The sequence below is a fragment of the Amphiprion ocellaris genome, chromosome 19, assembly GCF_022539595.1.
Source record: "Amphiprion ocellaris isolate individual 3 ecotype Okinawa chromosome 19, ASM2253959v1, whole genome shotgun sequence".
Lineage (NCBI taxonomy): Eukaryota > Metazoa > Chordata > Actinopteri > Pomacentridae > Amphiprion > Amphiprion ocellaris.
Window position 1 is genome coordinate 30,603,856 of NC_072784.1, and position 24,649 is coordinate 30,628,504.

The 24,649-nt window shown below is 41.9% G+C and overlaps 1 protein-coding gene across 3 annotated transcripts in view; it reads left to right on the top strand.

The window, feature by feature from the left end:
* Positions 1–24,649, top strand: part of LOC111576155 (septin-9-like) — a 103,541-nt gene that overhangs the window by 9,428 nt on the left and 69,464 nt on the right. The window contains exon 2 of one of the 3 annotated variants that reach the window (XM_023281701.3): positions 4,762–4,824. In XM_023281701.3, the coding sequence (XP_023137469.1) occupies positions 4,762–4,824 (63 nt within the window). Of the gene's footprint in view, positions 1–4,761; positions 4,825–12,574; positions 12,733–23,296; positions 23,574–24,649 lie in introns of those variants that run through there. The other 2 variants (XM_023281704.3, XM_023281702.3) reach the window with 2 other exon arrangements.

Below are 24,649 nucleotides of genomic sequence, written 5' to 3' on the forward strand. Positions count from 1 at the left end.
AACTAATCAGTTGACACGTTTGTCCAAGCATGGCCGTGCACTTTAGCGGTCATGCTACATGCACACGGACACAAACACACACTCAGCCTCGCCAAACACTGCAGCCAGCATCAATCAGTCGAGGCAGCATCGCTCGGAGCAGGTTATTTTCCATCCCTATGAACACTGCTCTCTTTCTTATGTATCATGAGCGTATAATGACCTCTGCAGCACACAGCAGTATCATAAGACAAACATGACCTGAGAAGATTACAAATCTGCTCCAAGCGAAAAAAGACATGCATCTAAAAGTGTGTGTGTAGGTGTGTGTGTGCTTGTGTCTTCACGGCTCTAGACAAGACTGTGCAGGTGAGCAGAGCAACACACTGACAAGCTCCCCTCTGTACCAACATACAGTTTAACTTTGCAGGTGTCACTCCTTTGGTTTAAGCTCGCTGCGATTAGCTCATGCATATTTGCTTTATGTCTGTCAGTGCTCTGCCCTGGTTTCAAACCGCAGGCTACCGACAAGTTATATCACTTCTAAATATCAACTTATTCAGCTCTGTGCTGTTGTTTCAGCACGCTGCTTTGTTACAACGGTAAACTTTCCTCGGTCCATTTGACTCACTCTTCTCAGCCAGAGGAGCAAATAGGCACAGACATGTTTTCTAGCTGCGAGGCTTGATCGGCTTGACAGACTCTTATTTGTTCTGTCATTTTCCATAAACTTCCAGCTCTGAAACACACACAGACATGTGTAGATATCAGAGCTGGGAGTTTTTGGGGCTGACACTGATAGCTATAAACCCACAATATTCATTATTTATATATATTAGATGTTACGATGCAATAAGGCTTCATTAATCCCTCAGTGGGGAAATTTGCATCGTTATAGCTGCTAAGAGGACAGAGCAAACATTTTAGAAATATCAGTAAATATACACCTTCTCGTTTAATGGTTTCTCTTTATTTTCATGACTATTTCCATTGTAGATTCTCACTGAAGGCATCAAAAATAGGAATGAACACAAATGGAATTATGTAGTAAACAAAAAAGTGTGAAAAAGTCAAAACATGTTAAATATTTTAGATTCTTCCAAATAGCCACCCTTTGCTTTGATTCCTGCTTCTCACACTCTTGGCCTTCTCTGGATGAGCTTCATGAGGTAGAACCTGAAATGGTTCTCCAACAGTCTTTAAGGAGTTCCAGAGATGCTGAGCACTTGCTGGTCCTTCTGCCTTCACTCTGTGGTCCATCTCATCCCAAACATCTGGATTGGGTTTAGGTCAGGTGACTGTGGAGGCCAGGTCATCTCCATCATCTCCTTCTTGGTCAGATAGTCCTTCCACAACCTGGAGGTGTGTTTGGGGTCATTGTCCTGTTGGAAAATAAATGATGGTCCAACTAAACCAAACCTGATGGGATGTCATGTTACTGCAGGATGCTGTGGTAGCCATGCTGGTTCAGAGTTCCTTCAGTTTGGAATAAATCCCCAACAGTGTCACCAGCAAAGCACCCCCACACCATCACACCTCCTCCTCCATGCTTCATGGTGGGAACCATGCATGTAGAGACCATCTAGAGACCATCCGTCCACCTTTTCTGGTCTCACAAAGACATGACAGGTGGAACCAAAGATCTCAGATTTGGACTCATCAGACCAAAGCCCAGATCTCCACTGGTCTAATGTTCATTCCTGGTGCTTCTGGGTCCAAACTAATCTCTTCTGCTTGTTGCTTTTCCTTAGTAGTGGTTTCTGAGCAGCTATTGGACCATAAAGGCCTGATTGGTTCAGTCTCCTCTGAACAGCTGATGTAGAGATGTGTCTGCTACTAGAACTCTGGGTGGCATTTATCTGGGCTCTAATCTGAGCTGCTGTTAACTTTCCATTTCTGAGGCTGGAGACTCGGATGAACTTCTCCTCAGCAGCAGAGGAGACTCTTGGTCTTCCTTTCCTGGGGAGGTTCTCATGTGAACCAGTTTGGTCATAGAGCTTGATGGTTTTTGTGACTGAACTTGGGGATACAGTCAAAGTTCTTGAAATTTTCCAGACTGACTGACCTTCAGTTCTTAAAGTAATGATGGACTGTCGTTTCTCTTTAGCTGATTGGTTCTTGCCATAATATGGATTCTAACAGTTGTCAAACAGGGCTGTCAACTGTGGACCAACCTGACTTCTGCACAACACAACTGATGGTTCCAACCCCATTAAGAAGGAAGAAATTCTACAAATGAACCTTGACAAGGAACACCTGTGAAGTGAAAACCATTTCAGGTTCTACCTCATGAAGCTCACTGAGACAAACACCAAAGTTTTTCTGCATTGTGTTCAGCAAAGCAATGATTAATGTATGACGTACACACCTATAATTATGTGTTTACTAATAGTTGGTTGGGTTCTTGTAGATACGTGCACTCTGGTATAATAGGCTGTTATCACATGGCAAATAGCTGATTAATGATTAATGAAGCAAATAAGATGAGCGACTCTTTCATGTTGGTGCTTTTGGTCAGTCTGAACCCCCAGTTAGTGATTTAAAGAGTCAGGAGGCAGCTTTATAACGTTTCCATCAACTTCAGCCTAATGTTTACAGTCAAACAGTCAGTCAGAGCTGTCTAAAGAACAGTTATAATCATTTATTTTGGGTTGTTTTGACCTGAATACACAGTCTGACCTGCTCATTTCAGCACAATATTGCTCTAACGTGACATAAATTCAAAATAATGAATGTGTCTCCACTTATCAAAGCATCTAGACTCCTCTGCCAGTTTTTATCTGGTATCTCTCCTCCTGCAAACTACATAGAGATGTGTCAAAAATAATAAATAATGTTGCTCCAACAACCGATGATTCATGTTTCAGTTTAATAGATTTGTTGGTTTAATCTATTTTTGTATGTGGTTGTGAAAAGTGATTCTACTGGAGCAGAGGTTGCACACTTCATCATCACTTACAGTAGCTTCATTTATTTACTTTACTCACAGAGAGGAAAGTGGATCGACCTCAAAATCTCCACACATAACATGAGCTTTACTCACGTCCTCCAGCCTCTCAGTGGTACATTCCCTCCCCCCCGCTAGTGGATCAGCTGCCTGTGTGTTTGAAACAACAACAGAGGCGGAAAACCAACGCGTTTGCTGGTGTTATTGGCAGAAAATGCAGGTCACATCACACTCTGATGCTGCGGTAGGAAGTGTTTTTAAGAAGTTAAAAAACAGGATGGGACCGGTGACTCATCAGCTTACCTCATCGGACTGGGTCGATGCAGGAGAGGACCGGAAGACGTGGAGGAAAAGAAAAGAACAAGAGTGTGGTTGATGTGAGAGAGATGCAGCATCGTGGTGACATGTTCCAGGAAGAGTTGAGCTCAACTCCTCGCTGTAGCATCGAGCTATTCTCAGCACCAAGCACTGTTATTCTCATATTTAGCATGAGTCAAGTCAGAGGCTAAAATAGGTGAAACTGGAATTTGCATTTAGTCTGTTTTCATAGGATGCACACTGCCGTTCAAAAGTTTGGGGTCACTCAGACAATTTCATGTGTTCCATGAAAACTCACACTTTTATTCATGTGCCAACATAACTGCACAAGGGTTTTCTAATCTACAACAGCTCCCCGTTTAGCTGCACAACTGCCGGGGATTCATCACAACTCAACGCACAGAAACACTCCGGAGTCGATCAATGAGAGATTATCTTTAGCGTTCCACTGACCAAGACGACATTCCTCTGATTCCTAAACCAGCCAGCGTCATGTAGAACCCAACTGAGATCTGTTAGATGAGATTTAATGGGGTTAAAGACCCTTTTCTTTCCAAAAAATCTCCAAACTGCACCCTGAACACAATTTTAATGAGCAACTTCAGCCATAAAAGGCAAATAGGGTCAGCATAGCCTCTGCATTTTGTCTGATTTGCTCTGAATGTCACTTATTTGAGAAGACAAGTGAATATTTTAAGCCAACTTTACTGTAGTTTGCACTTTCAGCTACTGCTTTAACACATCTGTTCTCCAACGGTTTCTATTTACTTATAATCATTTGCTCTTGTTGCACTTTTAACCTCCTGCCAAAGCTGAAAAACCAACATTCAGGGCTCTCTGTCAGCACAGATTTGTTGTATTGATGTGCAAAATGTTGTAAACACACACTTCAGTAGAAACTGGATGCAGTTTTCTTGTGCTGCATTTTACTTCAAACTGCGGCTTTGGTCCTGTTTCATCGTTATTTCATCCACACAACTGTAAAAACAGACACAAGCCACCAATTAAATTGCCAAAAAAGAGTCTCTGTTTCCTTTAATAGTCAGCTTCTCCGTGGTTAGACAATAGTAGCCATTTTTCAAACATGGGTTTACTTTGCTTTTCCACATGTGAATTATTTGGCCTCGGGGCGGATGTGAAGTAATAGTTTTCCATTTGGTTCTTGTATGTTTTGTTGCTTTGTTGATTTAGATTCTGTCCAGAGAACCACTGAGCTGGAAACGAGTCCTTCAGAGCAATCAAATGTGTCATTTAAAAGTGGATTTTTGAAGGACACTTTGGCTGTAGATCTAAACCAGGATGGCGCTTTTTATTTCAGAAAGGATGAATGCAGAAACTAAAACGAACCCATAATGTTTTGTATGTTTGTACTGCAAAACGAATGAAATCAGAGCTGTAAGCAGTGCAACAGTTCTTTCCTGATACTGACTTTTACTGCAGGAAGTTATGATGCAAAAGCAGTTCAGTAAATTACAGATTTTACTCATTTTTCTTTTTTACTTTGTCACTATTTACAGCACGATCAGCCAGCGCTCGAGCGAAGAGGACAGAAAGAGAAGTATCTGCCCTCACCAGTCCCAGTAAGTAGACCGCACCCGTCATCTCCATCCATCCATCCATCCATCCATCCATCCACCCATCCATCCATCCATCCATTCACCCATCCATTCATCCATTCATCCATCCATCCACCCATCCATCCATCCATCCATTCATCCATCCATCCACCCACCCATCCATCCATCCATCCATCCATCCATCCATCCATCCATTCATCCATCCACACATGCAACAACACATACACCACCATTCAGAAAGTTTGGGGTCACTTAGAAATGTCCTTATTTTTGAAAGAAAACCTTTTTTTCAATAAAGATCACATTAAATGAATGATAAATCCAGTGTAGACATTGTTAATGTGGTAAATGACTATTGTAGCTGGAAACAGCTGATTTTTAATGGAATATCTCCATAGAGGTACAGAGGAACATTTCCAGCAACCATCACTCCTGTGTTCTAATGCTACATTGTGTTAGCTAATGGTGTTGAAAGGCTCATTGATGATTAGAAAACCCTTGTGCAGTTATGTTAGCACATGGATAAAAGTGGGAGTTTTCATGGAAAACATGGAATTGTTTAGGTGACCCCAAACTTTTCCACAGTAGTGTACATTCCTACAAAAACAGTGCATTCTATGTAGAAGACATGAAAAATCAAGTGAGAATGCCTCCTAAACTAATGAATTCCAGACTTTTTAGGCAGCAAACAGAAACCAACTAATCCCATCTTTGCTTATTAAAGAGCACCGGTTCTCCTCAGTGGAGGTTTTTTGGCATCTTGGAGAAGTTGCCGCAGCGTCTTCTGTGAATTAAGTCCGTCTCGGTGTCTGTAATTTCCAGACTGATTCCATGAGGTTGAGATCAGGCCTCTGTGGGGCCACAACACCTGTTTCAGGACTCTCCTAGTTCCTCTTGCTGTTGAGTCATAAAAAACACTCCGTCTGTATGCTTGGAGTCATGCAGCAGAAAGAATTTGAGGTAAGACAATGAATAATGTGCCTAAAACTTGCATTATCACGTTTCCTTTTCTCTGTCAACCGTCCAACTTTGGGCACTGTCTAAATGAAACAACCTGCCTTGTCCAGCTGCCATTATTTGCTCAGTGTTCCTGTAAAGCATTACGTAAGTCAGTGTGATAACGGCGAGGGCAGAGCAGGTTCTCTTCCCTGTCCAGATAACAGCTGATAGCAGATAAGCAGCAGATGTAACGATGCAGACGAACACGTGGCGAAGCGTCACAGAAAACACAGAAAAGACCTTATCTGGTATTTATATTGTCCCTTTGAAAAGGTTTTGTCTTTTCCCTCAAACCCAGTCTGTGTCTGCATACACTGTCAGGAATAAAACCAGAAAAAGTGACGTGTTGGTCGCACTTAAAAAGTTTAGTTTAATAGGATCGCTACCAGCTGTGCCTAAAAACAGCTTGGAAAATTGGCTAAATTAAACTGTAGTTAATCCTCAGTCCTGGCGAAATATGCACCAATGAAACTTGTGATCATTTGTGCACCGACACAGCAGTTTTTGCACATACAGATGTCTTTGTTGATTCTGTCTGTGACGCCATAAAGCCGTCATGTGATCGGCCGTAGGGGAGAGTCTCACTGATGCAGCAACAAATTAATATTTTAAGCTAATTTTACCGTAGTTTGCACGTTCTGCGCTGTTTTAATCCCATCTGTTCTCCAACGTTTTCCATTTACTTATAATTGTTTGCTCTTGTTGCACTTTTAACCTCCTGCCAAAGCGGAAAAAACTGGCATTCAGGGTTCTCTGTCAGCGCAGATTTGCTGTATTGATGTGCAAAATGTTGTAAACATACAATATAATAGATACTAGCGTTGCAGCCGATGCAGTTTTCTTGTGTTGAGTTTGTTTGTGAAGCCATAAAGTCGTCATGTGATCGGCCATAGGGGAGAGTCTCTTTATTGCAGCAACAAATTAATATTTTAAACTAGCTTTACTGTAGTTTGAGAAGCTCTCTAGTGGAGCAACATGCAAACTGCAACTTGCAAAAGGATCATTTGGTACCTTTAACTAATCAGAAGTAAGGCCATGCTTATGCCCTATATGTGGAAGTAATCTGTGAGTTGATAAACTGCAGGACGTGTTTTCATCCCACAGATTGCAAGAAGCAAAAGATAAGAAGAACCACATTCTGACATGCAGTGTTCTGTATCTGCAAAAACAAAAATGTGAACAATCTGTGCAAAAACCCCTCAGTAGCTCACTCCACCTCTCGTGCAACATGAGGTAGAAATGTTGGAGCAGAAAAACATCAGAAATAAACTGGTCAGCTGCAGAAGTAATGTTAAATGGAGCTGCTGAAGTGCAGCTACATGGTTTTAAATTAAGGCTTCAGTGTTTTATTTGGGTTGCATAGATCCATCCATCATCTACACACCACTTAATCCTCATTAGGGTCATGGGGGGCTGGAGTCTATACCAGCTGACTGAGGGTGAAGGTTCACCTGGACAGGTAACAGTCTGTCACAGGTTCACCTGGACAGGTAACAGTCTGTCACAGGTTCACCTGGACAGGTAACAGTCTATCACAGGTTCACCTGGACAGGTAACAGTCTATCACAGGTTCACCTGGACAGGTAACAGTCTATCACAGGTTCACCTGGACAGGTAACAGTCTATCACAGATTCACCTGGACAGGTAACAGTCTATCATAGGTTCACCTGGACAGGTAACAGTCTATCACAGGTTCACCTGGACAGGTAACAGTCTATCACAGGGCTACACATAGAGACAAACAATCACACTCACATTCACACCTACAGACAATTTAGAATCACCAATTAACCTCAGCATGTTTTTTGACTGTGGAGGAAGCTGGAGAACCCAGAGAAAACCCACACATGTACAGGAAGAACATGCTACCTCCATGCAGAAAGATCCCAGGAAGGCCGGGACGTAAACCGGAGATCTTCTAGCTGCACAGTGACAGTGATAACCACCGAGTCACTGTGCATCCCCTGCAGAGAAAATGCTTTTTTTTATCTCGCACTTGCATGATTCATCAGTAACGTTGTGGAATCAGCTCCACGAAAAGATTTCAACACTGACCTGTGGAATTAACATGACCTCATGAAACCTCTCAGCCACTCACACATTTAAGCCTCTACATGCCAGATTTGAGGCATGTGTTCCACAAATAGCAGATAGAAGTTGTTTTCTCAGAGCGCTGCGTATGCTGAGTGAGAGCACATGCACAGGGAGAAAATGGAAACTCCACACAGAAAGATCCCAGGAAGCCAGGACATGAACCGTGGATCTTCTAGCTGCAAGGTGACAGTGCTAACCACTGAGACACTGCGCAGTCCTGTCTGTGCATAAATGGCAAATAAAAATCTTGAATCTTGAATACAGGAAACATAAACAGAACAAAACTTTTTGAGCAGTTTAATTTATAAAGCTGCATCTTTTTCAGTTTAATCAGACCATGTTGATTCCTTGAGCTGCTGTTTTTTTTCTTACTGTCTGTAAAAGACAGACAAAGAGATTAGAGTCAAACACACACATGCAGGCTAACAGATGCTGATATACGCCTCCACAGATCGCAGGAAACTGCTTAAGACTGCGGATGCATGTCAGCAGACCTCCCTGACGATGATGCAGTTGCCACAGGGCATGTGTGTGTGTGTTGAGCGTGTGTGTTGAGCGTGTGTGTGTGTGTATGTGTGGGTTGACATTTGCAGGGAGATGCCCCGTACAAAACATCTGCCAACAGGGCAGATTTACGAGCCGACGGGCGTGTGTTTGGGAGGATGCTTTACTGTAACACACACACACACACACACACACACACACACACACACACACACACACACACACACACACACACACACACACACACACACACACACACACACACACAGACGCCTGTCCAACACTATCCCTATTGTTGATCTGTGTGTGGTTAAGTCCCATCTGGGAGTCAGCACATCCTGCTCTATTCACTCCACACACATGCACTTAATCGGTGCTTATCATATTATTAAGTGTGTGTGTGTGTGTGTGTGTGTGTGTGTGTGTGTCTGCGCAAAGTGAAATTACTTCCCTTTGTTTGAAGCTCTTTTGCTCTGAGAACAGTGATTATATAATATTAGCATCATTAGGGCAGCTAAGAGGACAACATGGAGCCACATTTACTCCCAGGTTCAGGTTGAAGATTTGTTTTAACAGCTGATATTTTATGAACGTTTAGATAAGATAAGATAAGATAAGATAAGATAAGATAAGATAAGATAAGATAAGATAAGATAAGATAAAGGAATACTGCAAACATTTAAGGAACACCAGTACAAAAATAAAAAACATACCAAAATATACAGAAGTACTACTTCTACCAATCAGTATTGCACAGATTTGCTCATGAATAAAAGAACTGAAAGAAGTAGTAATATGGCACAGATTTATTATATATGGTACCGTTCAAAAGTTTGGGGTCACTCAGACAATTCCATGTTTTCCATGAAAACTCCCACTTTATCCATGTGCTAACATAACTGCACAAGGGTTTTCTAATCATCAATGAGCCTTTCAACACCATTAGCTAACACAATGTAGCATTAGAACACAGGAGTGATGGTTGCTGGAAATGTTCCTCTGTACCCCTATGGAGATATTCCATTAAAAATCAGCTGTTTCCAGCTAGAATAGTCATTTACCACATTAACAATGTCTACACTGGATTTATCATTCATTTAGTTTTATCTTCATTGAAAAAAAAATTTTCTTTCAAAAACAAGGACATTTCTAAGTGACCCCAAACATTTTAAACGGTAGTGTACATGAGTTAAAGTTGCTGTAACTGAGTTAAAGTTGCTCTATATTGCACAGATTTGTACATAAGTAGAATAAGGATATAGCACATATTCTTGCATATGTAGAAAAACAGATTTTGCACATGGTTTTTAAATCTGATTCACCTTCTCTGACTCCTGACAGCTTTACTTTATTTGGCAAACTGGAAAGAAGGAGTGAATGAATTCTCCAGCTAAAGCTTAGATTGCACATCAACACTATGCATCTATCTATAGCCGCTGCATGCTTATCCTTCCTGCTCTTTAGGTTTGTACTTGTATGAACTTGCAAGTCATCATAGTTCCATATTTTGACCATCTGGGGTCGCTAATGCACCGATTTTCCCCCAATTAGTCATCTTTTCAGAGCACCAAACTTAGAACGCTGCTTTTAGCTGAAGGATTAATGAAGATCTGAGTACAAACAGATGCATGAATTTGAAAAAAAAAAAAACAATAAAGCCTAACAATACGCACACATGTTGAATACACAAAGCCAGCGTGTTGTACAAGACGGCAGACCGACATGACTGAGTGTGTCTGAGCTTTCTATCAGCTCAGACGTTTGCTCTGTGACCTCTGACCTGAGGGACACGCCGACACTCAGAGGTCATCTCAGTTTCCTGAACGCACATTTCAGAGCGACGGCTTGTGTTTCACTGATACTCACAACACACACACACCAGCCACACTTTCCCTCCTGGATTGATTGTAGCATCGCAGCAATACGTCCAAAACACACATTATTCTGCTGCTTAGTTCTCAAGCTAAATATGCAGCCTTTTATTCCAGGTAGGTGAAGAAATTCAGCCGTGAGAAAGCTTCCCCTTCTAAAACATAACTCAAGTTTTCCAACCACAAGAAATCAAAATAAACAGAGGACGTCTTACTGAAAAGTACCTCCCTTACATCTTCGTCTACAGGCCAATAAAACATCAAATGAACCTCATCCCCAACTTCACCTAAACTACACAACACACAGAGTCTGACCTCCCAGTCTCTAAAGCTAATGGTTGTCAAAGTCATCTTAGTTCAGGTCCACATTCAGCCCAGTTTGACCAGTAAAATCACAGCATAATAACCTATAAATAACCACAACTCCTAATATTTCCTTTGATGTAGTGCAAAAACATAAAATACAATCTGAAAATGTTCACATTTAATGAATTATCTTTTTACAAAACATGATGAACAACCTGAAATTTCTTCAGAAAAATTAAGTTCAGTTTCAGCAACATTATGCCTCAGTTTATCATTTACACATTACAACTTCCAGATCACAATTTATCTACAAAGACACAAAACATTTAGTCTCAGGTATCTGGAACTGGATGATATGGTATTTTACTTTTCAAAAAAAGACAAAAAACAACAAAAAAAGACAAAATATTACAACAACAAGACACAAAATGACAAAAATGAGACAACATGAAACAAAAAAAGAGACAAGAAATTTGACAAAAAGTTACAAGGCAACAAAAAATGAACAAAAATGAGACATAAAATAACAATTAAGAAGCAAAATGACAAAAAAATAGACGACAAGCAAAACAAAAGGAAACACAAAACAACAAAAACATGAGACAATTGTCAAAAGTCAGACAAAAATAAGACAAACTATTACTAAAACGAGACACAAAATGACAAGAAATGAGACAAACAACACGAAACAAAACAAAAATGAGACAAAAAAGTTACAAGTGGACAAGACAATGGACAAACGACAAAATAACACAAAAAATTACACAAATAAGACAAAAAATTACAAAAGTGAAAAACAAAATGACAAAAAAAATAGACAACACAAGTGAGACAAAAAAACACAAAACAACAAAAACATGAGACAAACGTCAGAAGTCAGACAAAAATAAGACAAAAAATGACAAAAACGAGACACAAAAGCGAGAAACAAAATGACCAAAAAATCAGACAAACAACACGAAACAAAACAAAAAAGATACAACAAATGAGACAAAGAAGTTACAAGGCGACAAAACAATGGACAAACAACAAAAATGAAACAAGAAATTACACAGAGACAAAAAAAATTACAAAAGCGAGACAAAACGACAAAAACATGAGACAACCGACAAAAATCCGACAAAAAAGACAAAAAAACAACAAAAAAAAGACAAAAAGAACAATGAGTAATCTAGTATTATACGTTATTAGCAAACAGCTTGTCATGGTCTGGAAATTATTTTAAATTCATAGTTTTACTAATTTACAATCAGCAGTTAATGTCTTCTCTCTAATTTTTACACTTTGAAGGCCAGATTGGACCCTCTGGGGGACTGCTTTTGGCCCGCGGGCCGCATGTTTGACACCCCTGTTCTAAAGCTGATGGTTCCTGAGTGTAACTGAGCAAACAGGGATCTCTGTGTTTTGCTTAATTTCTACTTCACATCAGGTTCCACACTGTATCTGTCCTTTATAAGACGATAAGTTTGTAATTTAAATGTAGTTTAAACCAAACATCAGCAGACCATTTTTCTCTAAAGCTAAGAAACATATCACTCCTCATCTCCTGAATATCACAGAATAACCTATTATAAAAAAATAAATGATGAGTTGTTGAAATGAAACATAGATTTGAGCTCATTAGCCGGGGGGTGAGGATGGGAAGTGTGTTGATTAAGTTCCTCTCTCTTATTGTCTTTACACATCAGATTTATTCAGCATGAGGAAGTCCAGTTAAAAGTCACAGCCGGTATCAAATGAATCGCACGAGGAACGTTGTAAGTGAGCTGACAGAAGAGTTTTCAAGTCTGACAGGTTATTTTTGTCTGCGAGGAGGCCGTCCATGTCACATGGCCGAGCTAATGCTTTCTACATTCAAGATACAATGAAAGCTTCAGTCTGTGTGTGAGGAAAGAGAGAGACTGAAGGCAGCAACATATGATCAGCACATGGGGATGTCGTAATTCTGAATTCATTAGCAAGACACACTGAAGGAATCAAAGTGGTCGGAGGGAGGGAGAACAGAGGGAGGGAGAACAGAGGGAGGGAGGGAAGGAGAGAGAGAGAAGGGAAGTCTAAAAAAAGGCAGAGAGAGAGCTGACACTACATGTGGCTGTGGAGGGAGTGATCTGGTTATGGAGGGGGACAAATTCTCAGGTAAGATCACTTCCCACTAACTTCTTCAATCATCTCTTTCATTCTCTGTCTCTCTTTCTCTACGAGTCTGATTCTGTTTTCCCCCTCCATGGTATTTTCCACTCTCTCATTCTGTCCTGTTTGCTGACTGCATGTTTTCTTTGGGGTTTGGAGCTGGAGCTGGGAGCTGAGCAGGGTTTGTGCAGACCTGGTTTTGGTTTATCTCTCCTTCTACTGTTTGTTCTCTCGAAAATGTCTTTGTCGCCGAAGCTTTTCCGTTCTGCATTTTCTTCTTGTCTGCACTGAGAAAAACTTTCCAGAGGGATGATTTTGTGTTGTTTTGTGCCTCAGACATTTCTCCCCTTTCCCCCCTTCTCTGCATTCTCTCATTCTTCTTTGGTGTAAAAACAGGAAAAGCTCTGTTTGAACAGTACTACTCTTGTCCCTGGTGGCTCTGATCCCACGTTGGCCATCACTCAGTCCCTCCTTTAGTTTAGAGAAAGCTCTGCCTTCATTTTTCCAAACTCTGTGCCTCTGACAAAGCGGTAAACAACGTGCATATTGGAGTAATAAGCGTCCATATGTGCTGTACATTGTGCTAAAGTCATCAGCGAGGCAGAGCTGTCTGCTTCTTAATGGCATTTTTATGAGTCTTACTGTGACTGTTGTAAAAAAAAATGGAAACGGTCAAGTGTGTGTGAGAGTGTGTATATGTGGCTGTGTGTGTGTGAGTGTGTACGTGTGGCTGTGTGTGTGTGTATGTGGCTGTGTGTGTGAGAGTGTGTATATGTGGCTGTGTGTGTGTGAGAGTGTGTATATGTGGCTGTGTGTGTGTGAGAGTGTGTATATGTGGCTGTGTGTGTGAGAGTGTGTATATGTGGCTGTGTGTGTGAGAGTGTGTATATGTGGCTGTGTGTGTGAGAGTGTGTACGTGTGGCTGTGTGTGTGTGAGTGTGTATATGTGGCTGTGTGTGTGTGAGTATATGTGGTTGTGTGTGTGAGAGTGTGTATATGTGGCTGTGTGTGTGAGAGTGTGTATATGTGATTGTGTGTGTGTATATGTGGTTGTGTGTGTGACATACAGGGATGGAGGTGAGGTCATTGACAGGTGTGTGTGTGTGTGTGTGATGGAGGTATCACTTCCTGTCTCCAGGTGCTTCCTCCAGGGAGCAGTAACGGATTCAGCAGGACAGACTTTCACTTTTGTTTGAATGTTGGGTCGAGTTTATTTCAGTTTTTCGAGAGTGTGATGTGTCTGTGTTTGTGAGCACTGGCGATTTCTGACATTCTATTAATCTGAAAGCATCTGAATGTGTCCATTGTACAGTAGGTCAACTTTAACTTATTTTATAAAGAAATATAGAGCAACTTGAATATAAAGCAACTTTAATATCAACTGTAGCTAATACAGAGCAACTTTAATTCATGTACACTACCATTCAAAAGTTTGGGATCACTTAGAAATGTCCTTATTTTTCAAAGAGAAACATATTTTCAATCAAGAACATTCAATTAATTATGGAATTAATTAACTTTAACTCCTTTAGAGCAACTTTAACCCTCTCGTTGTCCTGTTGGTCAAAATTGACCCGTTTCAAAGTTTGACAATGTGGAAAAAAGTATAAATATTTTCACAGTGAAACTTCTGATGTCCACATTTTCAACATTTATGGGAAATCTTTGAACATTTTTTGGTGGAAAAAAAGAAATGTTAAAAATGTTTCTTAAAAACATTCACAAAAAAATCAACCAAAATCCAGTGAATTTTGCTGGATTTTGGTAGATTTTTTTGTAAAAGCTCTTAAAGAAAATATTAGAAGTTTTACTAACATATGTGTAATCACTATAGATATTTTTAGGATTTTTTGGAAGATTTTTATTCATTTTTTGAAAATATTTACAAGAATTTTCTTGCCAAATTTGGGGGATTTTTTTTAAATAAAACTTTTAAGGGAAACTTATTTTCTTCCTGAAGGTTTTGCACATTTTCAGAAATTTTGGGATTTTTTTTAACAGAATTTTTGGATTTTTTTCAGACAAGGAAACAATGTGTTTTGGTGCTCATAAACGAGGACAACAGGAGGGTTAATATGAGACGACTTTAACTAATAATATCAACTTTAGCTAATTTAGAGCAACTTTTGAACAGCGGTGTAATACTGAATGTGCAATAAGCAAAATTTCTGTCTTACTTTCAACATGGCACTAGTTTGAGCTTCATGCAGTTGCATTAAAAGATTCACAAGATCACGTTTTAAGTTTCAAGCAATTTGACGACAGCTTTTTCCACATTAGAGTGCTAATATTGATCCATGAAGCATTGCAGAGAGAGAAAAAAGCACAAAACAAATTGTCCTACACTTGAGGACATTTCTTTCAAACTGGGATGTCCATAAAGATGCATCTTTACAGGGATGAAGATGGAGTCAGCTGCAGGTCAGAGTGTAATGTGGATTTAATGTTTAGTTTATTGTTTACAGGTGTTTGTAGGAGTCAATCATGCAGGTTCTGACGTCCTGTTACCATAGTGAAATGAAAGTAACTAAAGTTTGTCTATGTCCACATCTGAAAAGGGCTTAAGTCTGTCTTTGTGTGAGTCCAAGTGAGAGGTTGATGTACAGCTTTTGGTGAAGTTCAATCACATCAGATCTATTGGCTTCTAGTGGCTCACATGCAGTAATTTTTTAAAAAAGTCCATATTCTTCTGCTGAGATGATGCTGTGGTGCATTGCTGGTCGATTGAGGCCTTGTCTATGTGTAGTTTGGATGTTCTCCATGTACCTGCCTCCTCCCTAGACCCTCTAGACGATAAGTGGGTGTAGCCATGATGCTGTCCCATCTTATCTGGACACGTCATGTCACCTCTCATCGGCCAAATTAAAGCACTGGATGCCGATTTGCAAGGCTCCCTTTGTTTCCTCTGTGTTTTCTTTCTTCCCACATGAGTCAACAATGATGGAACGGAAACTGTCTGTGAACCGCGGAGGATGGGAGTGATGCGTGAAGGGGCTGACGTGTCGCATTAATTCCAGTCACAGTGAAGTCAGCTGATGTGGTTTGATTAAACAGAAAGTGGTCAGACGCTCATTGAATGCTCAGCCTGATGACTTTTACAGTAGCTATAGATGGGCAGATTTGACCTTTTATGCTGATAAATTCCCTGAAAAACTTGTCATCTTGTGCTGAAAGCGTTTGGTTTAAACTGCAATACTTGCTTCAGCCAGAAGGTGGTGGTGCTGAGTTGAATAAGTTCACATACTTTGCCTTCAGTTGGAAACGCAAATGTGTTCTTTTTTCTGTGTTTGCATCTTGTTTTCAGAATTACCTTGTGTATATTTTTTCTATCAAAGCTTTACATCTCTTCCCGGTGAAACGGGATTGGTGTTTTTATGTGGGTTGCCATGGTAACACACCCAGCAGCACAGTGACAATGCAGGCTTGTTGACGTGTTAAACAGAGCTGTGACTCGGTGGAGAAGTGGAGCAGAGCGACGTAGAGAGAGAGAGAGAGAGAGGGGCTTCATTAGGAGTCATTTCTGATGGAGGACAGCTGCTCCCAGTATTTACCACATGCATGACGCACACATGTGCAGGCAGCAACATGTGTGTCCATGCACTGCACAGAAAACCACCGAGCAAAAGCAGTTGGGGGGTTGTTTGCTTGCCATTGTGCATGTGTGTGTGTGTGTGTGTGTGCATGTTTCCAACAGGTGCTGTGTTTGATTAAAGTTAGCCGAGCCTGGCCGGGTGCTGATGTTTAACATTTGGCGAAGGGCAGCTGCTGTCACTACAGCTGTGCATGGACTTTAGATGAAGCCACTCTGCCATGTGGGGCCGCAGGACGGGGTTTCATGTGTCGGTGATGTTGTGAAACGCTCCGACCTGCATTTACAGTTCAGCAGTGGATGCAGCTTCTTGCATCGTGTGTGAAACTGTTTCTCTCTGACGGCGGTGCTTTCCCCTGAGCTGAAAAAAAGAACTCTACTGTACTTTCCAGAAAGCCAGACAGTTTTTCATGGGTCTTACATGACCTGTGCTGCTGATTCCATTAGTTATGCAAACACTGCCCTCATTCTGTGTCTCTTTTTCACACACAGCAGGCAGAAATCTTCCTGCTTCCTAGTTTCCATGAACACCACGGGGCTTCAGTGTCACTTCACATCCCTCTTTCTGAATATCTTATCTTTCCTCCTCTGCCTGGCACACCTTTTCCCACCTCCTCGCCTCGTTCATCCATCTCCCCCCTCTGCAGCCCTGAGCCAGGTACAGCAGCTTATTATGGAGGTTGCCACGAAAACAGAGTAACTAGCAACTCACTTCCAAAACATACATGCATGCACAAATGAGCAAACAATGCACGCAACGCACGCCCTCACCAACACACAGATTTTACCTCTTCCAGATGGCTCATTTGATACAGCCTGACTCATGGGTGAGTTGTCTGCATGGAGGCCAACAAAGCTTTTGTTGTTTTAGGATGAACTCAGCAGGAAGCTGGAGTTTCCTCTCTTGCTGGTGCTGGTAATGTTTAAAACAACAATGACTGTCTAAACCCGACTCAACCTGTTCATAAAACGCCGATCATTATACAACCAGCATAACAAACAACTTTTATAGAATGTTATTAAATCGTTTAACCTCCTCGCGATAACATGTTTTTATAATGAGTGCTTTAGAAATAATGTGGTCTTTTAAATTACTTCTGAAGGTTTTTAGAAAGTTGTCATAGAGATTTTTTAATAGATACTTAACTGATGATAAAAACTGATTCATTATTCTGCAGGGAGAGTCCTACGAACCTAAATGTAATATTTCAACAAGTATATTGTTGTTTTTGTTCAGCTGCATCTCTAAACACATGAGCTAGAGTGTAACTGTGCATTTTCTGGGTTTGTGTTCCCTCAAATACAGAGAAAATACCAATCTGTCCCCCATTATCAGTGGAAAATATGTTAAATATATTCATCTTTCATGATGTTATTCTTGCTAGTAAATATGTCTCATGTTATTTCCTGTTTATTACTGATTATTTCCCCCTGTAAGATGCATACAGTCCATATATGCAAATATTAGAAGGAGTTGGTTTCCAGTATTTCAGGCTTTTCTTTAAAATTCTGCACAGGGATTTTTCCAGAGCTAAATCTGCAAAGACTTCAAACACCTCAGATTGTGTGTTTTCTGTCAGTAAATGTGCTCAAACACACAGAACTCTGCAGCATTACAGTCCAACTTTTGTGCCTTTTGCTTGTTTTTCTACACCACATCATCTTCATACACCTGAACACATCATTGGTGACGTGTCCTGAGGTCTTTGGATGTTTTAGGGTTTTCACCATCACACATTGTCACCAAGCAGGGATGGATCAAGTCCCGGCTTGTGTCCAGGTACACCACCCACAGGTATCGATTACATAATGTATTGACACGTCTGTCAAAATACAGCCATTAATGTGAGCCAGGTGCACCTGAAACATGTTAGATTAATATCAATAATGTTCAGGAGGCACTGAACGCAATTCTGGATTTTGCAGACATATTAGTACTCTGGTCCTGCACAGTGACTTGGTGGTTAGCATTACGTCTTGCAGCTAGAAGATCCCCGGTTCATGTCCCTGCCTTCCCAGGATCTTTCTGCATGGAGTTTGCATGTTCTCCTGTACATGTATGGGTTCTCTCCAGGTTCTCCAGCTTCCTCCCACAGTCCAAAAATATGCTGAGGTTAATTGATGATTCTAAATTGTCCGTAGGTGGGAGTGTGAGTGATAGATAGATAGATAGATAGATAGATAGATAGATAGATAGATAGATAGATAGATAGATAGATAATAGATAGATAGATAGATAGATAGATAGATAGATAGATAGATAGATAGATAATAGATAGATAGATAGATAGATAGATAGATAGATAGATAGATAGATAGATAGATAGATAGATAGATAGATAGATAGATAGATAATAGATAGATAGATAGATAGATAATAGATAGATAGATAGATAATAGATAGATAGATAGATAGATAATAGATAGATAGATAGATAATAGATAGATAGATAGATAGATAGATAGATAGATAGATAGATAGATAGATAGATAGATAGATAGATAGATAGATAGATAGATAGATAGATAATAGATAGATAGATAGATAGATAGATAGATAGATAGATAGATAGATAGATAGATAGATAGATAGAAGGGGGAGGGAAATTCAAAACATTCAGCAGCTTACATACAACAAAAACAAGACAAAACAGGCAGATTAGTAACCACACTAACATTAACATTAAGGTTAGTATGTACTCTAAAAAACTTACTGTTCAATACTATCAGCCAAACACTTTTAAATTTAAAACCTATAGAAATACTCAATGTATTAAAAGTCAATATACAGTATTTACACATTTCAAGGCACAGTGATTTAAAGTGATTTAAAGTGATTTGACAGGTAGTTAGAGAAACCGTTGTGGTAAACTACATAACCACCACCACCACCACTCAGTGATGAGTTGTACAGTCTGATGGGGACAAAAAGTTCCTGAGGCTGTTTGTGGAGCAGGTCAGAGACAGCAGCCTGGAGCTGAACACACTGAATGTGATTGTTTGTCTCTATGTGTAGCCCTGTGATAGACTGTTACCTGTCCAGGTGAACCTTCACCCTCAGTCAGCTGGGATAGACTCCAGCCTCCTGTGACCCTAATGAGGATGAAGCGGTGTATAGATAATGGATGGATGGATATTTCAATTGAAGCATGTCTGGACGAATCCTGAATTCCACCAGAGCTGTCAGGACATTTTTATTAAATTAAGTCCATTAAAACACACAAAAGCTGCACAGATGCGCATTTTCGCAGCTAAAATACACTCGCAAGATGTCTGATTAAATATTACACCATAGTTAACATAGCTGTACTCATGAATATAACCGCTGAGGTGCATTCCTCTGCTCAGCGTGGCTCCGGTTACCGTTCCTCTCAGACTGCAGGGTTTGCAGGACGTCCATCCACTGGCACAGCTGCAGGGGAGGAGGCAGACTGGCGCCGAGGCATGTCGACTCGCCACCGTCTTTGTGCGTTTAAGGATCAGGCCGCTGACACTCGCAATCTGTCGTTGCCCTGGCATTGCCCTAGCAACTGCCACGCCAGCCTGGCATCCGTTTATAGAAGCCACCCTCGCCTCCCACTCTGCTGCTCTCGTTTTTCAGCTCCTACAGGGGCAGGGCCCACTTTAGAGCAACGGTGGAGGTGGTGGTCTGGGTTTCTTTCAGCAGTAGGCGGCTGTCTCTGTCTCTGTTCATCTGCATGCTGAGCTGAGAATTTACAAGAAGATAAAGGAGACTAACAGATTCAATCTCTTTTACTTACAACAAATTCTCCAAACCAAGTTAAGAACGAGGTGAAAATCTTGCAGAGAAAATCCATCCACTATCTATACACCACTTAATCCTCGTTCGGGTCGCGGGGGGCTGGAGTGTATCACAGCTGACTGAGGGTGAAGGTTCACCTGGACAGGTAACAGTCTGTCACAGGTCTACATATACAGACAAACAATCACACTCACATTCACACCTACAGACAATTTAGAATCACCAATGAACCTCAGCGTGTTTTTGGACTGTTGGAGGAAGCTGGAGAACCCGGAGAGAACCCACACATGTACAGGAAGAACATGCAAACTCCATGCAGAAAGATCCCAGGAAGGCCGGGACATGAACTGAAGATAGAAAATCCATTTTTTAATCTCACACTTGCATGATTCGTCAGTAACGTCGAGGAATCAACTCCACAAAAAGATTTCAACACTGACATGTGGAGTCAACCTGACCTCATGAAACCTCTCAGCCACTCACACATTTAAGCCTCTACGTACCGTATTCGAGGCATGTGTTCCACAAATAGCAGATAAAAATTGTTTTCTCAGAGCGCTGCATATGCTGAGTGAGAGCACATGATTGCTATGATATGAATGAAGTTCTCCACGGGGCGAAAAACATTCTGGTCTTCTCCCAGTGTGACAGTTGTTACAGCAGATTGGATTAGCACCGTCTGGGCCTGCTGGGGCTTGCAAGGATATGCAGTGGAAAGGAAGTGTGCATTGCAGCCTGCGTGTGCACGTCTTTCTGTCTTTGTGTGGACGAAACTGGGTTTGAAGTCATTCATAGAGCAGTGGCAGGGTCCAGAAATGGATTTAGGCTTCAGGTGTGAGTTAGATCATTGTTGCATGTGGCTGTGATGGTTAAAGTTAGAGTAAAAGGATGGTAGGAAGTGTCCTCACAGAGATAGAAATACATGTGTGTGCTCTGGAGGAAGGGTTGGGTGCTGGGCTCAGGGTGCATGCTCATACTGTTGCATCCATCTGCTGTGCACATATTTATTGTCTGTTTGTGTGTGTGTGTGTGTGTGTGTGTGTGTGCATGCAGCTCAGTGTGTATGTGGCTCAGTGTGTGTGTGTGTGTGTGTGTGTGTGTGTGTGTGTGTGTGTGTGTGTGTGTATGCCGTGTGTGGAGGAATCTGCCACACATGTGCAGGCTGAGGGTGTGTCCAGAGCAGGATTCTCCTCATGTCTCCGTCTTTATCTGTTTCCAGATTGTGTTACTGTATGACAGCGACACAGCAACCGCTAACAGTGTTGCCCGTGGCGACAGGTCGTATTTATAAGTGCAACGCTGACCTCTGCTGGACAAAGTGACACATTAGGAGACACTGTGGGGTTCAAACTCCAAGAAAAATGCTACAAATGGACTTAGATGTGAGCAGAGACTATTCTGAGATCCTGTCCTGACACCTGACACTGTGATCCCTCTAGATGGGCGTTAGACAAAGGAGAAGACAGAACAACAGTCGTGCCAAGACATAATTGTGTATCTGGCATTCCTAGAAGGGTTTTACCTGTCCTGGCTCTTGTAATTTTTTGCTCTCAGGTTGCCCACATGTTGCGGGTTACATACTTTGCATGGTTCAATGGCAGGGAAATGTGGTGTAAGATTGATATCAGGTTGCAGGACGAAGGTACAGTAAAGCCTCGTATTTATTCTCGAAAAATCAGCGTGTGTGTCTGTGCACTCGCCCACATCTGTGTTTATGATGCCTAAATCAACAGAAAAACTCTGATTGCTATGTAAGCAATGATTTGGCTCGTCAGACGTCCTGAACTCTTTCTGGTGAATCGCACATGGGACAGCAGCTGTTGAGGGGACTGGAAACTTTTTCATGTCACTTTCCATACACTAAGTTTGGGGTCACTTAGAAATGCCCTTATTTTTCAAAGAAAAGCATTTTTTTTTAATGAAGATAACATGAAATGAATGATAAATCCAGTGTAGACATTATTAATGTGGTAAATGACTATTGTAGCTGGAAACAGCTGATTTTTAATGGAATATCTCCATAGGGGTACAGAGGAACATTTCCAGCAACCATCACTCCTGTGTTCTAATGCTACATTGTGTTAGCTAATGGTGTTGAAAGGCTCATTGATGATTAGAAAACCCTTGTGCAGTTATGTTAGCACATGGAGAAAAGTGGGAGTATAATGGAAAACATGGAATTGTCTGAGTGACCCCAAACTTTTGAATGATAGTGTACCTCTCTCCAGGATTTATTTCCCCTCTCTACAGTACACTTTTTTTTTATTTTCATGTGTCGTTCTGGTGTTGCTGCCTCTCAGGGCTGCTTTTATTTTGGAAGTCGTATATCTTTGCAGTTTGAAATGAGAGTTATGCGTCTTGTAAGAGGAGAATCTGCTAACACACACACACAGCTCCCACCATTATACTGTTACTGTCCTCACTAATGAACGGTTCAGAAGCCAGTTGCTGTGTTTTTTTCCGCTGGTGGCCTGTGGCTAGTAAAGTCTAAGTGGCTGCTCCGGGGCATGATAACATTGTTACTGAGTAGTTGTGGTTTTCAGGTGAGAAGATAAGTGCATCTTCAACTTTGTGAATGCGCTCGACTGTAAACAATCTTTTGCATTCTTCACATGCATTGGCTTCCCCTAACATCCTTGTCAGTTTTTTTGCACAGAGGCACATACACCCCCTCCACCCCCTCACACAGAGCCTCATTCACATGGTCATCAAGTCATTAGGCTACTTATTTATTGATGTCTGCCTCCAGAGCGGACTGAGCATGTCAGATGATCCACAAACCGCCTGTGCGAGCTTTCCCTGACCATATTAGTGCATGAGTCCGATTCTGCCTCCACGTCCATCCACCTACTGTAACTTCTCCCTCCATCCCCCGGCTGAGGTGGATCAATCGATGGATCTGTGATGCTGCTGCTGTCGGCGACGTGCAAACTTTTCAAAAAAAGTTTGCCCAGAAGTCATGTGACCGAGCCTGCAGGGAGCGTGTTTGAACTAAAATGAGAGGTTTTGCAGAAAGAAGGTAGTCTGAGAGAGGAGGGCTGCAGAAGGGGAGGGAGATATTGGGAGGGAAGGCGAAGGGGGGAGGGTTGGCGTGGGGGAGAGAGAGAGAGAGAGAGAGAGAGAGAGAGAGAGGGAGGGTGGGGGGTTGTCACTGCTCGCTCATTCCAAGCTCTGGAAGTTGAGAAGAGGAAAATAAGTTGCTGCTTTAAGAAAGAGTGGAGAGAGATAGGGAGAGGGTTTGGATCAGTGAGCTGCTCGACTGGCGTTTTTTCTTTTTTCTCTTCTACTTCTTCTTCCTCTTCCCTCCTCTTTCTTACACGGGCTCCTAATTTGGGATTTGTTTAAAAGCGGGACCGGACGCCTCAGGAAGACTTTTCCTTGCTGGGGAAAAGGGAATCCTGCTTCCTCTCTCTCTCACATATACACACTTGCTCCCCAAAATGTCTGATTCCTCTGTCAACGCTCACTTGGAAGGGATCATTTCAGACTTTGAAGGTCAGTTTCTTTCTCTCTCATGATTCTCTTCTTCTTGTCACCCTGTCATGATGACACTATAGATAGTTTCCACATGTTTGATTGGGAAAAAGGGAGAGTGTGAAGGTTTTTTGTCTGCGTTGAGCTGCTGTGGTGTTCAGAAAAGGAAATGTGTTGCCTTTCACTGCTCTGTAACTTTTACTTAAGGGACACGAGGGTTTGTTTGCTGCAGGATATCTGGGGAAACTGCGCATTTAGCAGCAGCGTGCATCCACAGAGAGACAGAATGATAGTGTGTTGTGAGCGTTTGACCACACGGCTGAGAGGTGAACACCTGGACCACCTCCCCCTCTTCCTTTTCATCTCCCTGCCCCTGGCCCACAGATTCCCCCTGTCATCCCTCTCCTCCCACTCCTCGTCCTCTGGCTGTGCTTCCCCTCTTCCTCTCTCAGCAGCTCGTCTCTCCTCGGCCTGGCTGGCGGTGGATGGAGACGGCAGGCGGGCGGGTCGGCCGGTAGGTGGGTGGGTGGGGAGGTTGACAGGCCGACACCTCTACCTGTCTGTCTCACCTGAACACATAGCCATTAGGGACGCATCCACACTTGTCCAGAGCTGCTCCTCTGTCAACAGCGGCCTGCCCGTGGTATGTACGGTGAATCTGCCTGCCTCTCGGCCCTCAAGCCGCCGGCTTACACAGTGCAGCCGAGCAGAAAGATAAATGGTGTTCGGAAAAGAGAGGTGCGCTTCAACTGTGTGGCTCCGAGTCACGCTTTCAGACTCGCCTCGCTCATGTGTGACGGCAGCATAATGGGCGACTGTTTTGATTGTCAGCGGTGTGGGCTGAGTGTGTGGTCATACCTTTGTGTCACCACCAAGCACCGTGATGTATGACCCGGCGGGAACAGCGGTCCAGTGGGAGAGCTCATCCTACTGTGGCCGAGGAGCTTTTCAACAAGATTTTATGCACGTTTTCACTGCATTAGACAGCTAGTTTAATAATTGTGCACTGAAGGGGATGTTTAAGTTACAAAAATTGCACATTTTTCAACACTTTCTTTTAAAGGGAAGCAGCAGTTGTGCAAAAATATTGTTTGCAT